Source organism: Dermacentor andersoni, chromosome 3 (assembly GCF_023375885.2).
Source record: "Dermacentor andersoni chromosome 3, qqDerAnde1_hic_scaffold, whole genome shotgun sequence".
In the NCBI taxonomy this organism is placed as follows: domain Eukaryota; kingdom Metazoa; phylum Arthropoda; class Arachnida; order Ixodida; family Ixodidae; genus Dermacentor; species Dermacentor andersoni.
In genome coordinates, this window is record NC_092816.1 from 147,874,074 (window position 1) to 147,888,918 (window position 14,845).

General features: G+C 46.7%; 1 protein-coding gene across 1 annotated transcript in view; it reads left to right on the forward strand.

Moving 5' to 3' along the window:
- LOC126524665 (uncharacterized) overlaps window positions 1-14,845 on the forward strand; it is a 113,186-nt gene that overhangs the window by 85,129 nt on the left and 13,212 nt on the right. Inside the window, exons 7-10 of the mRNA XM_055067416.2 lie at window positions 747-852; window positions 1,573-1,682; window positions 6,638-6,685; window positions 9,784-9,889. Coding sequence (XP_054923391.1) covers window positions 747-852; window positions 1,573-1,682; window positions 6,638-6,685; window positions 9,784-9,889 — 370 coding nt within the window. The remainder of the gene's footprint in view (window positions 1-746; window positions 853-1,572; window positions 1,683-6,637; window positions 6,686-9,783; window positions 9,890-14,845) is intronic.

Sequence of the window (14,845 nt, forward strand, 5' to 3'; positions counted from 1 at the left end):
CTAACTGTGCCAAACTTAAAAGATGAGGACAACTGCAGGACTAAACCGAACTCAAGTGACTAGATCATCATAAATTGTTGTTTGTTTGCTGAGAGCAGTAGACAAATGTAACGATGTGCTGTATTAATGTGACCTAGCGGAAGACACCGTTTACAATTAAGGCCATTCATTTTTTATATAAAATACATAACACATATATTTATGCATGCTAAGCCTGTAACGCACAGTAAAGGCAAACAAAACAAAATACAGTAAGAAAGCGTTACATATGACCACCTGAAGGCATCCATTTCCACACTGCATAAAATGATATTGTACAAAGTACGTGTGATAGACATCCTTGGGGTGTTGTAGGAAGCAATTAGGAAATTGGAAGCAAATTGGAAAGCAGAGTTGGGAAATGTGTAAAATAATGTGTTGCTATGCACATCAAAAGCATTCAATACAGACATATATTGAAGTAAGAAAACTATTGCGGAAAGCGTAAACGATTTTCTAACAAAGAATTATTTGAAGTCTTAGTAATATTAAACTTTGGTTATTTCAACGTATGGGTAAACAGAGAGATAACTTAAGTCGTGAAATACTTATTGGTCCTTATTGACGATTCAAGAAAGCTCCCAAGTTTGTTACAGTATTGTCTAATGATTGGGCCAGCTTGCGCACGATATATACAGAACAATGCTCACAAAATTCTTGCATTGATTCCGTCATTCACTGTAAAATGCCGACTTTTTTATTTTCAGAGGTGTGTAGGTACAAAAAGCAAAGAATTGTTTATGATACTAAGCTGACCACACCGTGTGTAAGGGCAAGAACTTATAAAGGAAGAGACTACATAGGAGTTGAAGAGTAAGAAACGTTTATTTTCCCTGAAACTGCCGCGAGTGTCTACAAATTAATCAGGAGAGATAGGTGGTCTGGAAGGGATCATTTTCAATGATGTATATTGTATGTATATTATATGATCTTTTTTAATGATGTATTCATGTATGCTGACGTATTCATGTATGCTGATGTATTCATGTAAGTCTCATTGATCCATTATTCAACAAGTAGGGAAAGAAGCAAAGACCAGTTATACAAATTATTTTATTAACGCTCATTACACACACAGAGTATGGGCTATTACAAGCTGCGTCAAGAAACTTTTGAAATGTACCACGAAATTACACTGCGACTGGGCAAAAATTTTGCAGTTACTAGTTGTACTTCTAATCACCTTCTAAAACAGCTCTTAGCTAATCAAAATATACCTGATGATCATTAGTAAAACAAACACATGATTTCCGGTAATAAACCGTCAGCTAGCTTAAAATTATTCAATTTGATTATTGTGGTCACATTATCTTAGCTCCCTTGCTAAACATCTGGCTTTTCTGTCTTGCATCTTGCTTGACCGTTGAGTGTCAGAATTTCTTTTGCTTTTTTTATCTTAATGCTGTAGCAACTAAAAGAGCCCTAGGTTAAAGAGGCATAGCACAGGCTACACACGCTCTAATGTCTTAAGTTCCACTGCCATAAAGCGCGATAACACAGCAGCGAACCTTCTTTCATGTACCTACTTTACAGGTGCCCGACATTTCCTGAAGAGAATCGTAATTGCGTAAAATTGAATGATGGCAACCCAAAGGATAGATACCCGCATTGCTGCCCGGAGTATATGTGTCCTCCAAGAGGTCGTAAGTACAAACAAGTTCGTAAAAAAACCAATACAGTTCGATGCTGTCAATCTGACTTAAAAGTTGTTTGACGAAACTATCGAATATTAGAGACACGTCTAGGCTTACAGGAGAGTTGGCTGCACTTCCGGGCTGAATAAAGAACCGACAGTCGTCACTACCTGCTATTACATACGGAGTGCCTGTTTTTACGGACTACGTAGGGGCGCCTGTGCGATGCCATTACAGGCCCTACATGACATGTTAAAACTTTCAGGGTGCAAGGAATTTCAGCGCACTCGCGAAAGTCGAGTCCTTTCTAGTCAGACGCGCGTATAGTTTACAACACCGTCCGATGTGCTCAAACGCAGCGCTCAACCTGGCTATCGCTGTCAGTGCTTCGACTTTCGGACGAAACTGATGTTTTTTTTTTGCGTCCATCCTTCTAACGCTTTGGTTTTAGCATTAGGTATAAAACAAATAGCCGGAGAACATGTTCTGCTACACAGTAAGGAATATTAATGATGTCTCCTGTCAGCTTACTGAAGTGATAAATTGGCAGACATTCACTTCTCGTGCAGAAAGAATATGATCCAAAAAATTCGAGTGAGAATGTTTAAATATATAAAACTGTGTGGCGAAGCCTCACCACGCAGCACGCGAGCCGGCTTCTTCTTCGCTGGCGCTGTAGTCGACAGTAACACCGCTACAGCGCAGCGCTCCTAGTGTTAAACACGATTGAAATAAAGTCTAATGATAAAGTTCAGGTAAAGGAGTCCAGGTAGAGTGTGCAGATGGTGTCATCGTTGGTAGTGCAGGGTTCACGCAGTCCGGGAGAGATGTATCAGGCGACACCGGTAGCGAAGGTTGTGAGCGAGGCGCAGCCACAGTGAAGCCGTAGTGCGGATTCGTGACCTACTGCAGGTTCTCATAGATGCCCAGGCCTGAAGAAGTCGGAGCTCCAGAAGTACACCGTATGGCAGCCCGGGACTTGCGTGGAGATAGCGCAAGTTTCAGTCACTCACGATGCAGACATAGAAGTGATGCTCGAACTGAAGAAACCTTATAGCAGAGCTACTCCTGTAAAACTTCAGTAGGCCATGCATCCGCGGAAGCTGTGAGCGCAGAAAAAGTTGGATAGCTCGCCTGCTGCTGCTGCTTGCGGTGAAATCTCGAATGCCGATAGCATCAGGCATGCAGACATGGTTGCTGAGGGCGTCGCGAAGGTTGTGCTTGTAACGTCGCCGTGCCTGCGAGAATGAAATTTGCGCCTAGTGGAGCCGGTGGGAGAGCCTCTGAATCGGTGATGACTCATCCCCGATTCAGAGTCTCTCCCACCGGCACCTCGCTCATCATTGATGAGTGAGGTGCCCCCGAATGGTAAGCAGACAGCTTGCGGGCACGTTCAAGAAAGATGAGTGACGAGACATATCATAGCGGAAAAAGCTCGCGTTGGGCCCAGTGAAAATCTTGAGAGGAGTCGTGGCGCAGCTGCCTTTGCGAAGGTAGGAGGCTCACGGACCGAGTAGAGGTTTGAAGCAGGGGCCGGCGCGCGCTGACGAACGCCACGGTTGGACACAGGCAATTAGGGACGACAAGACGCGATATGACGTGACGGTTGAAATGGCGAAAGGCTGGTGTGACTGAGAGCACAAGGTGGCCTAGTGAGTTCAGAAAATAGCGCCCCTTTCTCCTCACAATCACACTCACTTTCTCCTAGCGAGCAAGGATAGCTGCCCACAAGTCCTCGCAGAAGTCGGGGCGGGAAGGTCACAGCCAGAGCCAGGAACGCATCTAAAGCATGAAACCTTGCTGTTACGGAAGTTGCTGTCCAGCTGGATGAACCAGACGTCAGGCATGTCGATGTAGAACTCCAGGCACCTTACCACCACGGGACATTCGCCAGAGCGTGTGAGGCCACGTCATTCTCGGCTTGGTAGATTCAGTGGGTTGACGCTGGCATTACGGGGCTCGGTTGGCTGGGTCACCAACCGGCCTGGTCACTGGCGCGTTTTTGACAAAAATCTACATCGGGCAGCTGTGCTAAAGGAACAGGGCTCGAAGCCAACCATGGGCCAGCCCTGGGTCACTATGTGGTAATACGTACAATGAAGCTCTTTCTCGCCGACATGTGTCACTGTAGACGCCGTATTGTGTAGGTACTGCTGCGCGACGAAACTCGTTGACGCTAACTTGGGCTGTGCTGGTCTTTAACGAACGTCCTTTATGCTAAGTTGTGCTACTAGGTAGCCGCTGATAATGTACCGCTCTACAATAAAGAGAACGGTTCCTAAATTTCTTGGATGTTACGCGGCATTAAAGCCCACGACACAAGGGTTCCTCAAGGAGAGCAACCCGACGCATTGGCAGACTACTCCACAAATGCACCAGGAATTTGCTACATTTAATGGCCCCTTAGTAACTTGCGATTCGCTGATGATATTACCTTTCTTAGTAACTCAGGGGACCAATTGCAATGCATGCTCACTCACCTGGAGAGTCAAAGCAGAATGGTGGGTTTAAAAATCAATCTGTGGAAAACTAAAGTAATGTTTAGCAGTCTCGCAAGAGAACAGCAGTTTAGAATAGGTAGCGAGGCACTGGAAGTGGTAAATGAATTTCATCTACTTAGGGCAGGTAGTGACCGCGGATCCGGGTCATGAGACTGAAATAATCAGAAGAATAAGAATGGGCTGGGGTGCGTTTAGCAGACATTTTCAGATCATGAACAGCAGGTTGCCATTATCCCTCAAGAGAAAAGTGTATAACAGCTGTGTATTACTAGTACTCACGTACGGGGCAGAAGCCTGGAGGCTTACGAAAAGGGCTCTACTTAAATTGAGGACGACGCAACGAGCTATGGAAAGGACAATGATGGGTGTGTTAAGGGATAAGAAAAGAGCAGATTGGGTGAGGGAACAAACGCGAGTTAATGACATCTTAGTTGAAATCAAGAAAGAGAAATGGGCATGGGCAGGACATGTAATGAGGATGGAAGATAACCGATGGTCATTAAGGATTACGGACTGGATTCCAAGGGAAGGGAAGCGTAGCAGGGGCGGCAGGAAGTTAGGTGGGCGGATGAGATTAAGAAGTTTGCAGGGACAACATGGCCACAATTAGTACATGACCGGGGTAGTTGGAGAAGTGTGGGAGAGGCCTTTGCCCTGCAGTGGGCATAACCTGGCTGATGATGAGGAAGAAGAAGATGATGATGACGATGAATGACGCCTTTCACGCCAACGCTTTAGCGAGCTGCGCCTTGAATGCACTGGGCATGTCGCGCTCTTCATTGAACCTCTTGATTACATGGGTAACTGAGCATGTGAGAGTGAGCGTGCGCCAAGCGAGGGAACACTTTTCAGCTTTTTTAGGCACCGGCTCGCCACGCTTCTCCTCTCGGAGACCATGCGAGGAGTTCTCGGCAGTGCCGCCAGATGGCGCTGCTTGGCCAGAAAGAAGCGGCATATAGGGCCTTGGTTGTCGTATGACCTGTTTCTCGGCGTTTGCACGCACCCGCGTGCCACGCATTTAGGAGCTCACGCGCAGGCTTCGTGGTGATCGTGCTTGAATCCGACTGCTTTACATGGCCTTATGCATAAGTCATTTCGACGGTGGCAATACCTTGTGCCGCTATTTTGATTCAGTGCCAAACGCATTACCGTCGATAGTCGTGAGATGGGTTCGGCAACTCCTTTTCTTGAAGTAAAGCTTTATTTTCTCATCCCCAGGGATTGGCGCTCGTCTTGGTTATCTCTCCGGATATTTTTATCGAGATATGTAGGCAACTTGGGCCACTGCGCATGTGCCCAAGCTTGGATAATTCTCCAGAACACAACGGCCACTGTGGCACAAGGAATATGAAGCCCTAAAAGTAAATGCGATTAGCATTCTTTGGCTGCTTCACATCCATCTCCAGGCCATTTCCTATCTATCTATCTATCTATCTCTCTATCTATCTATCTATCTATCTATCTATCTATCTATCTATCTATCTATCTATCTATCTATCTATCTATCTATCTATCTATCTATCTATCTATCTATCTATCTATCTATCTGTCTATCTGTCTATCTGTCTGTCTGTCTGTCTGTCTGTCTGTCTGTCTGTCTGTCTGTCTGTCTGTCTGTCTGTCTGTCTGTCTGTCTGTGTCTGTGTCTGTCTGTGTCTGTCTGTCTGTCTGTCTGTCTGTCTGTCTGTCTGTCTGTCTGTCTGTCTGTCTGTCTGTCTGTCTGTCTGTCTGTCTGTCTGTCTGTCTAACCACTTAATCCGACCTTGCTGTTCAAGTTGTCTGCCAATTTGAGGCACTAGGTATGGGTTCGTGGAAGGTATGCCGTCGGGGTCGTTGCGTCGTCGTTATTTTGTGTTCGTCTTCTGACTCTCGTCATGTTGTCGTCACGCCTACTATGTCAACTGAATGGAATATCTAGTCGGTCATGATGCCGTCATGGTCGTCCCATGTTTGGCATTCAAGCTTTGTCACTATGGGTGACCTTGGCAAGCAAGCCTCATGGCAAAATGCGACGATACAGGAGTATGTCTCATATAGCCGAAGCATGAAAGCCTCAGAATGACCACTACAGATGTTAGATAAACGTAACTTTGAATGCTTATCGCATTAACATCAGTGGTCGCCATGAGATGAGTTCTGCCGTAATATTTTTTATATGTATGTGGTACCTTCCTGCACAAACACCTCTTACAACCTTCTTTTCTCGATAAGCATCATACATCGCCTTCTTCCTCGTGACGAAGGCAGCTTACAGCTACAATCGACAAGGCTGCACTCGTATCTTCTGCTACTGCTGCTACCTCTGCAGCTCAAACAAGCTCCACGTTATTTAGATTCTGAAATTGGGTTGCATCTGCCTGTTTTTCTTACTTTTGTCATGACCAAATCACAAATTATCAGATCATTCCTAACGTTTTCGTACTCTCAGTTTTAATTCTACCTTCTTTTTCATTTGTCACTTAGGTGAGCAAAGGAACACGACACATATAGAAAAGGCGGTGATGTACAAGGGTAAGATAACCATTGATAATGTTCTCGCCAATCGGCGATGCAAATATCGTAAAGAAGATAATTGTTACGTTTTTAGCATTTGAAACCTTCATACCTCTCAATCGTACTCGCTACGTACGTCACTACGTTTATCAGGCTGTGTGATACTGAAAACAGCTAGCAAATTCTTAAGCTTGCATATTCCCACTTGCGCCAAGCCTAGATCCAAAATGTCTTGAAAATCAGTGTGCTGCTTGTGTGAAATGAAATTTGTGACACAATCACAGTACAAAATTACTCTATACGAGAGAACTAAAAAAATATGCATATAGTAGTAATTGAAAGGGTGTTATTTATTATGTGTAAATACAGTGGCTGTCTCATCTATAAAACTTGGTATTGACCAACGAAAATCAAGTGGCTACAATTCGTTCAGTACAGAGTTAGCTAGGATAAAATATAACGGAACTCTGCGATTGCAACACTGATGGAATTCTGTCGCGTTCAGATTGCTCATTTCACAAGGATGGCTTGGTGGGCTAGTTGATGAAGCATTTTAAAGGGTTAACAGCTTACACAGACGGTGACAGAGCTGTTTCAGCCTACGTATTTGTTGCCTCTTCCAATAAAGCGCCAGTTGCAATTGAGCGCTGTACTGTTGTTCCTCACTCTGTCCCCGTCTGTATACGCTGTTAACCTTATCAGACTACGGAATTGGATATTTTTTTTCACTTTATCTAAGAAGCTAATTACTCGTAAGAATGTAGACAGTTTTTTTAATATCCACTTTCCTCACCTATTTAGTGTTTAAATAAAGTTATACACCGTCCTCACAAACGACAGTTCGTGCGGACCAGCTTAAGTCGATGTTCGTCGACTTGTAGTTTATTCTGGGAACATAAATGAAACTATAACTTGCATATTTTTAAATAAAGTAAATTTTACAGACGCTTTCTTCTCTAGCGCAATTCCGCTAATTATGCTGTGAACTTATGTGGATGAAAGGGCCAAGGCCATGAATGGTCGCGCTGGCTAACACTCCCTCGGTCATTTCTACTACATAAGCATCAATACACCAGAAAGTGCATGGAAAAACGGCGCCACGGTAGCTCAGTTATTCAGTACATCACATGCATAATGCGAAGACGCGGGTTGATATCCCACGTGCGCTCAGTTGCTTTTTCATGCACTTTCATTTCCACAGACAGCACAGACAATTTCCCCCATGCTGTCCATTGTGTCATTGTTTGTTGGCACATTGACACAATGTTATACAAGTGAAAGATGCGGGCGCAGACTAACAACTGGTTTATTTTTTCGAAGTGGCAATTAAATATACAGAGCATCGGATCATGTGATGAAGTGACGCGCACAAGTGGTGAGAGGGTGTCAGCCTATATCGCCATTCAAAAACTTCCTTTCTTTATTATGCAGAGATAAGTCTGGCTGACGCATGACATCCATGAAGTAAGCTTCCACAATCCCGCGGTTGATTTGATTTCCATTTTTACACAATATTTTGGTTTTTATCAAACAAAGGTTTGCATGGGCAATTTCGACAATGCCTGGCCAGATTGGTACTCCCTAAGGCGGATGTTAAGGCAGCGTCCCGTCTGCCGAAACTACTTTTTCGTAAACAAACGAAGTTTTTGAACGGCAAGATAGGCTAACACCCTTTAACCAGTTCTACGCATCACTTCATCAGATGATCCCATTCTGTGCCTATAATCACTTGTTTGAAAAAATAAACCAGTTAGTCTGCGCTCGTACTGTCCACTTCCTTTTTGTCCTTTGTCCGGGTTGCGCTACCCACCCCTAGGAATATGTTCAATCACAAACTCACCCAGCTTGCTGTTTTAAAACCATACACTTGATTGTCATCTTTTGGCGCTGAGACAAGGCTGCTTGTTAAGCATCAGCGGTTCGTGAATTCCGCGGCTCGAGTGATGGCGCCACGATGCGGGATCAAGCCGGCAGCGTCCGGCGAGCTGCGGATGGTTGTTTGGTCGAGACGACGCTTGCAATGAGGTTCATTTCAAAACCGGTTCATGTGGTGTGGTGGGGTGTTCCTTTGTGAACATGCACTATACCCATTTTATGATTGTGGCTAGTATCATCTCCAACCAATTTGCTGTGCCGCTAACCATGTCATGCTTACGTATACTCTGGATTACAAGAGAGCCATATTTTTTTTTTTTTTTGCATCGAGCATGACTAAACCTTGTTTACTACAAGCACTACCCTTTAATGTTGGTTCACATAGTGTTTTTATGCGAAAGCGTCAAACGGCCCATTGAGAGAAAAAAAAAAAACGGTGGCATCTGTAGCAGCGAAAGTTCCCATTGGCTGCGACGCGACGTCCCAAGCGCATTCCTGATGGTTGCAATGCCACGTCACAAGCTCGCTTCGAGTGGGCTCGCGCTTGCTGGCTCGGGCCTTGACGGAGCAGCGCGGGTGAAAGGGTACAGCTACTGCCGCGTTATTGCGTGAGGGGATAGAATATCGCCGCCATGCCACGCCAGCTTCGCTCTCGCTCTCGGAAGCCTGCGATATCCGAGCGTGTTTTGTACGCGCATGCTCTCGCCTGCGTTCTAGCTGCGCCTCGGTAAGGCTAAATCAAAATGCGCCAATCGTCTCAACGCGCTCGCTTGCCCACGAGATCATAACATAAAAGACCGCTCAGTGGTGTTGAATAAGACAATAATGTTTTCGCAATCAAATTCATAAGAAGTGCTTAGGTGACCTCGAAGTTTTTAATCATTCGGACAAGCAATAGTCTTCTGAAAAACCACGCTTTCCTCAGATATGTATATTCTGCTCCAGAAATAAATGGCCATATACGTCATCAGGTCATACTTGAATTTTGCCTGCTTCTTCTTGGAATACCTATGTGATACTAAATCGTCGAGGAACAATTCAGGTTTAAGCTTCACTATTAGTCTTTATGTGCTTACCATAAATGCTTGGGAAAATAACACGAATGCGTGTAAGAAAAAACTTGAGCTACTTGTCACGCTTCTGTCCGGCCTTTTGTCGTCGATTTGAGTATAGCAGTCGATGTACTTTTTAATGATCAATAATATATTTTTTTTAAATTCATACGCTTTCATTTTTTTCAGGGAGGTGTAAATATGGTGGCAGTGCATTCACATACGATTTTTCTACCGTGGAACCTTGTCGCACCGCAATATGTGACCTACGGCGCCGTTGGGTGATAGTAATAACGTGAGCTCCTTGAACTTCGCAGTAAATCTACCGTTGCATAGAAAACGTGATGCAAGAAGTCAGAGTGCGGCTGCGAAAAAAGTTATTGGCGTAACATATTCATGGGAAAGTGAGTGTGAAATGTCACTATTCGCAATAATAATAGCTAAATAGTACAGTTTAAGTTGTGGCTACGTTTCTTGTCACAATATTTAACACCAACTACTTTTGGCGGAAATATTTTCTGGACGTGACACTTGTGCCACAACACAAGTGTAAAAAAAATGGAAAAGCAAGAGTTTTAGGAAACGCAAGCCAATTGAACATACCAGCATAAATTGCGCCATTGACAGCCACCTCCTGTTTCTATGTTCAGATGATCAGTCGCTAGAGGAAGTTTTCTACCAGTCTGTTATAGAATATAGCTTCAATGTCCTAACCCGCCGTGGTTGCTCAGTGGCTATGGTGTTGGGCTGCTAAGCACGAGGTCGCGGGATCGAATCCCGGCCACGGCGGCCGCATTTCGATGGGGGCGAAATGCGAAAACACCCGTGTACTTAGATTTAGGTGCCCGTTGAAGAACCCCAGGTGGTCGAAATTTCCGGAGTCCTCCACTACGGCGTGCCTCATAGTCAGAAAGTGGTTTTGGCACGTTAAACCCCATAATTTAATTTTTTAATGTCCTATACAATGATCCTGTTTAATAGCAGTGTATTTTAAGTCCACTGCAGGAGGATGGTATCATACAATGATATGCAGGCACTCTGGCTCTACAAAAGCTTACTCAGCTCGCGAATTGACTAAGTTCATCAATTCATCTAATGAGCCGTCATCGGTTGCGTTTTAGTGCAATCAACATTTCTTGCCTAATTTAAGCTCTTTGAGTCTGTCTTAGACTGATTCATTGAGCCAAACTGTCAACTCGCTTGGGCTATCCCGTCGTCATTACCTCGCCCATATGCACGCTGTCGTCATTCAATCGTGAAGATGCCGCTGTTGTCATGATATTGTCATTGCGTCATCGCCATAAAGTCATCGTCTTGCATTCGTTATAATATTCTCACATTAAGTGATAGTGAAAAACACAGTAGCAACACTGTGAATGACGAAACGAACTTTTTACAGCGGAGCTAGCTGTCATACGCTAGGTTCTGGCGGTTTGTGTGCGCAGGCAAAAAAAGATGGCGGCCATCCCAGAGCTAAAAGAACTAAAGCATAAAGTAAAAGCGTATCGCCGGGTATGCTCCAGCTGCGTTTAATCTTGAGAAGTATCCAAACGGACTGGGAAAAAAATTCGTTATGGTAAATAAAACCACAATAGACACTCTTTAAGAAATTACGGGACTTTCGTCACACTTGGTTGTCGTGCCGCGCTATGAGGAAAGGACGCAAGAAAAGTAGTTGAACACATGTTGAAAACACTAGCTACATTTATGAAAACTAAGAAGAAACGACATATGTGAAAACTCCAAAGACCAAAGCACCACCACACAGGACGTTAAGGCACATGACATGAATAAGCTAGAAGTACGAAGGCAGCAGTGAGTCCGCGAAACAAACCGTTGAAAGCAGCTCGCAATACGGTAGACAGGAGACGAGAGGTTGCCGGAGTGAGTTTTCCGTAGCGAGGGGCGACGAGGTGACAACGTAGAGGACACCTCGATGTTGGACAGGAAGAAGAAGATGGCTCTTCACAGGCCAGGGACGACCGCTGAGCAGTCAGCCTGCATCTGAGTCGCAATGCACGTTGCAGGAATGGTCACCCAGAGTAAATTTTCTACCTTCTTCCTTCTTACACTCGTGAGCACCGAGTGCTCCAAGCTGGCGTAACCAGCTTACTTGGTAGAAAACTTTTCTTCAGCTGTCGTCGTTTCTCCCCTTCCATCAGAGATGGGACGCCATAGACGTTGCACTTGGAGAATGGACTTTATGTACACAATATTTACATTGACAGCTATTTACAGTGGGTCTGACGTAACAATTCGACATAGCCGATAGTGCATAGCACCGTTCGTACGTCAAGACCCTTGGGTTACACTGGGACCGGCGCCTTAACTCGGCAGAGCCGAAAGTGCAGAGCACCTTTCCTGCACCCGGAACCACCGTGAGAGGTCGGGAGCCAGGTTTTAACCCTTCAGTTGCTCCTCCCGAATCACCTCACGGCAAATCACGACACCCCAATGACCTGATTGGGTTAACTGGGCTGTCACTCATTGGGCAATCTCTTTCTCTCACCCTCTCTCTGCGTTCCTCGGAACATTCAGAGAGATAGAAGGAGAGAAAGGAACCACAAAACAACAAATAAACAAATAACATCCCAACCGTTTCGTCTCCGCGACATATATGGAAAAGCCTCCCGACACTTTAACGAACACTTACGGGAAACGACCATCTGCGTCACCCCATCCTCGCACCTTAATTAAAACCATCGCGCACTGCGTGCCGCAAAGGGCACCCCTGCCGGAGTGCACCCACCGATTCACCATGCTGTCTTGTGCATGGTTCATCTCCTCCGGCGGGCCCATAAAGCTAAGTGCACAGATGGATTTGTCTCGGGTGCCAGCCTACCTTTCAAGAGACCGCGCATCGGGTCACCGATCCCTCTGGCTTTAAGCTGCCCCTTTGTACCCCGGGCATGGCCATTGACGCCCTAACGACGCTTTGCCCGTGGTCCGTCCCAGGCAGGGCGCCTCCGTCCGCGCCTCCGGGCCAAAGGGCCCCCAACGTCGCACCCTTTCCTACGTTTCAAGACCGCACGCGCGACAGGTTAAGATGTCCCGAGGTGTCAGCGTGGGCTATCTGCCACCAAAGAGCGCCTTCCGACTCATTACCCAAGCGCCCGGCTAGTTTTACTCTCGGCGAAGCCCGAAAACGGCGACCTCTCACAATTCTCGGGCGAAATTACCTCCCAGCCTCCATGCCGTTTGTCAACATCCTTTACACGCCCTCCCTAAGATTCATGTACGCGCTCAAATGCGAGTACCTGAATACCAACAAAACAAAAAGGATGGTGCAAAGAAAGTTAAGCAATGTCGCGCTTTCGGCACTAGGATTTATGTGTCCTTGCCCGGGGCGGCCTGAACTAGCATCGCTCCTTAACAACCAAGCCCCTCTGCGCTAACACTGAATGCAAACACACAATGGTGATACAGAAACACTACCCGAACGAAATGTCGTACATGCATATACAATGCACAAGCACTGACGACTGAAAAAGAATAAAGCAATCAAACACCGAACAGGGCTCATGAACAGCATCGCGAGTTACAGTGTCACATTAATGACCGCACAAAAAAAAAACACAACATAACAACGAGAACTTTTTGAACGCATGCAATAATACGACAGGAAAACGCTTATTTCACTGAAGAACACACTTCATCGCACAGTTCTGTTCTATAGTTCAATAGTTCCGCACGTCACTATTTTCCGTGCCAGTGTTCACCGCAAAGTCCTCCCGTATCTTATCTCCCTCGGAAACACCGCTGCCTTTACCCAAGCATGCCTTCAACTATGCCATAAGCATCCTACACCTCACACAAAGGTGAAACATCGGTGGAGCGGAAACCCCCCCATAGCTCCTACTTAGCCGCCGGGGTCGAATGGGTGCTTCCCGCAGCACGTACGGGTGATCTCGCAGCGCTCTCTGGGATAAACCGTCTGTTCAGAAGCGACGTTTCCTTCGCGCCACGACCGCTTCGAAAAACTCATGCTCCCCTTCGGCCTGAGCGCCCATGGATTCATTGCTACAATCGAAACCGCAAGACCAGCCCTGCACGCTCGCCCGTTCGGAGGCATCAAGAATCGAGCCCAGACCTCGGTTGGTTCGCACATGGCGTCTTCGTCTGCTTTTCTCAACACGGAAGTTGTCGCCCCGGGAACACTGACGTCGGTGCTTGATTTCAGCACGGCCGCCACTTGTGTCTCGTGACTGGGAGCACAACCCTCGCTTGCTTCAGTTATGAATTGAGGAACTTTGAACGGGACTACATTTAGCTCTACTCCCCGAGAGCTCGCCATGCTCTCATCGCGTTGGAGGCCAACAAGCGCCTCAGAACGACGCTCCAGAACGCCGCCATCAGCGAAAGCCACGTCACCCGGGGTCTTCCCTTCTTTCGGGACATCTGGCAGTTTCACCAAAGTGACGTCGGCCATTTCTTGACTCTCATCGGCCACCGATGAGCCAACGGACGCCGTAGCTGCCGGTTGCTGCTTTTCTGCAACCTCAGTGCATGATTGTATAGCAACCACAGTGCCGCCGCACTCTCTATCAGCGCAGCCATCAGCCCCGCATTCGGAGACACTCGATCCACCTGGCTTTCCCTCCACGATCTGCTGACCGGATTTCTTGTCATCGGGTGGGCCGCTTAGCGACACTTCAGGATTAACCCCGTCACCCTCTTTAGCCAAATCCACCGCAACCGACTGTCGCCGCTGCGTCTCCGCAAGCGAAGCTGAAACGGTGGTCTGTGCGGCAGCGCCGCACTCCCCAGAAAGGCACGCCACTGGTTTCTCGTGGACTACGTCGGACGCACACTTCTCGTTTGCCCTCACAGCTCCTGTGTCCGGTGGAACGCCTTCGAGCTCTGGCTGGGCGCCGTCTGCCTTTTGCTCTCTGATTTTCACTCCCCCCTCGAAAACGCGCTCGTCCTTAAGCAACTGCCATGCTTCCTCTGACAGCAGGCAATCGGTCCGTTCTGTGAGCTTGTCCGTTAAAGCACACAACACCGGCACCGCCTCTTTTACGTTTGCGAAAACGCCACAATCGCGGGACATGGTCAGCGGAACCACGGCGAGTTTCGCCCTCACCTTTTCTCCGAAGGCGGAGGTTAGGCTGATCGTTCCATGCGACTATACAATCTCTGGCGGCACTACGCTCTCGCGCAACACTGTAATTTGCGCTTCCGTGCCTAAAATTGCGTCGATATGCCTATCCTTACAGTCCAGAACCACGGGAATGAGGTCGCTATGCCCAGC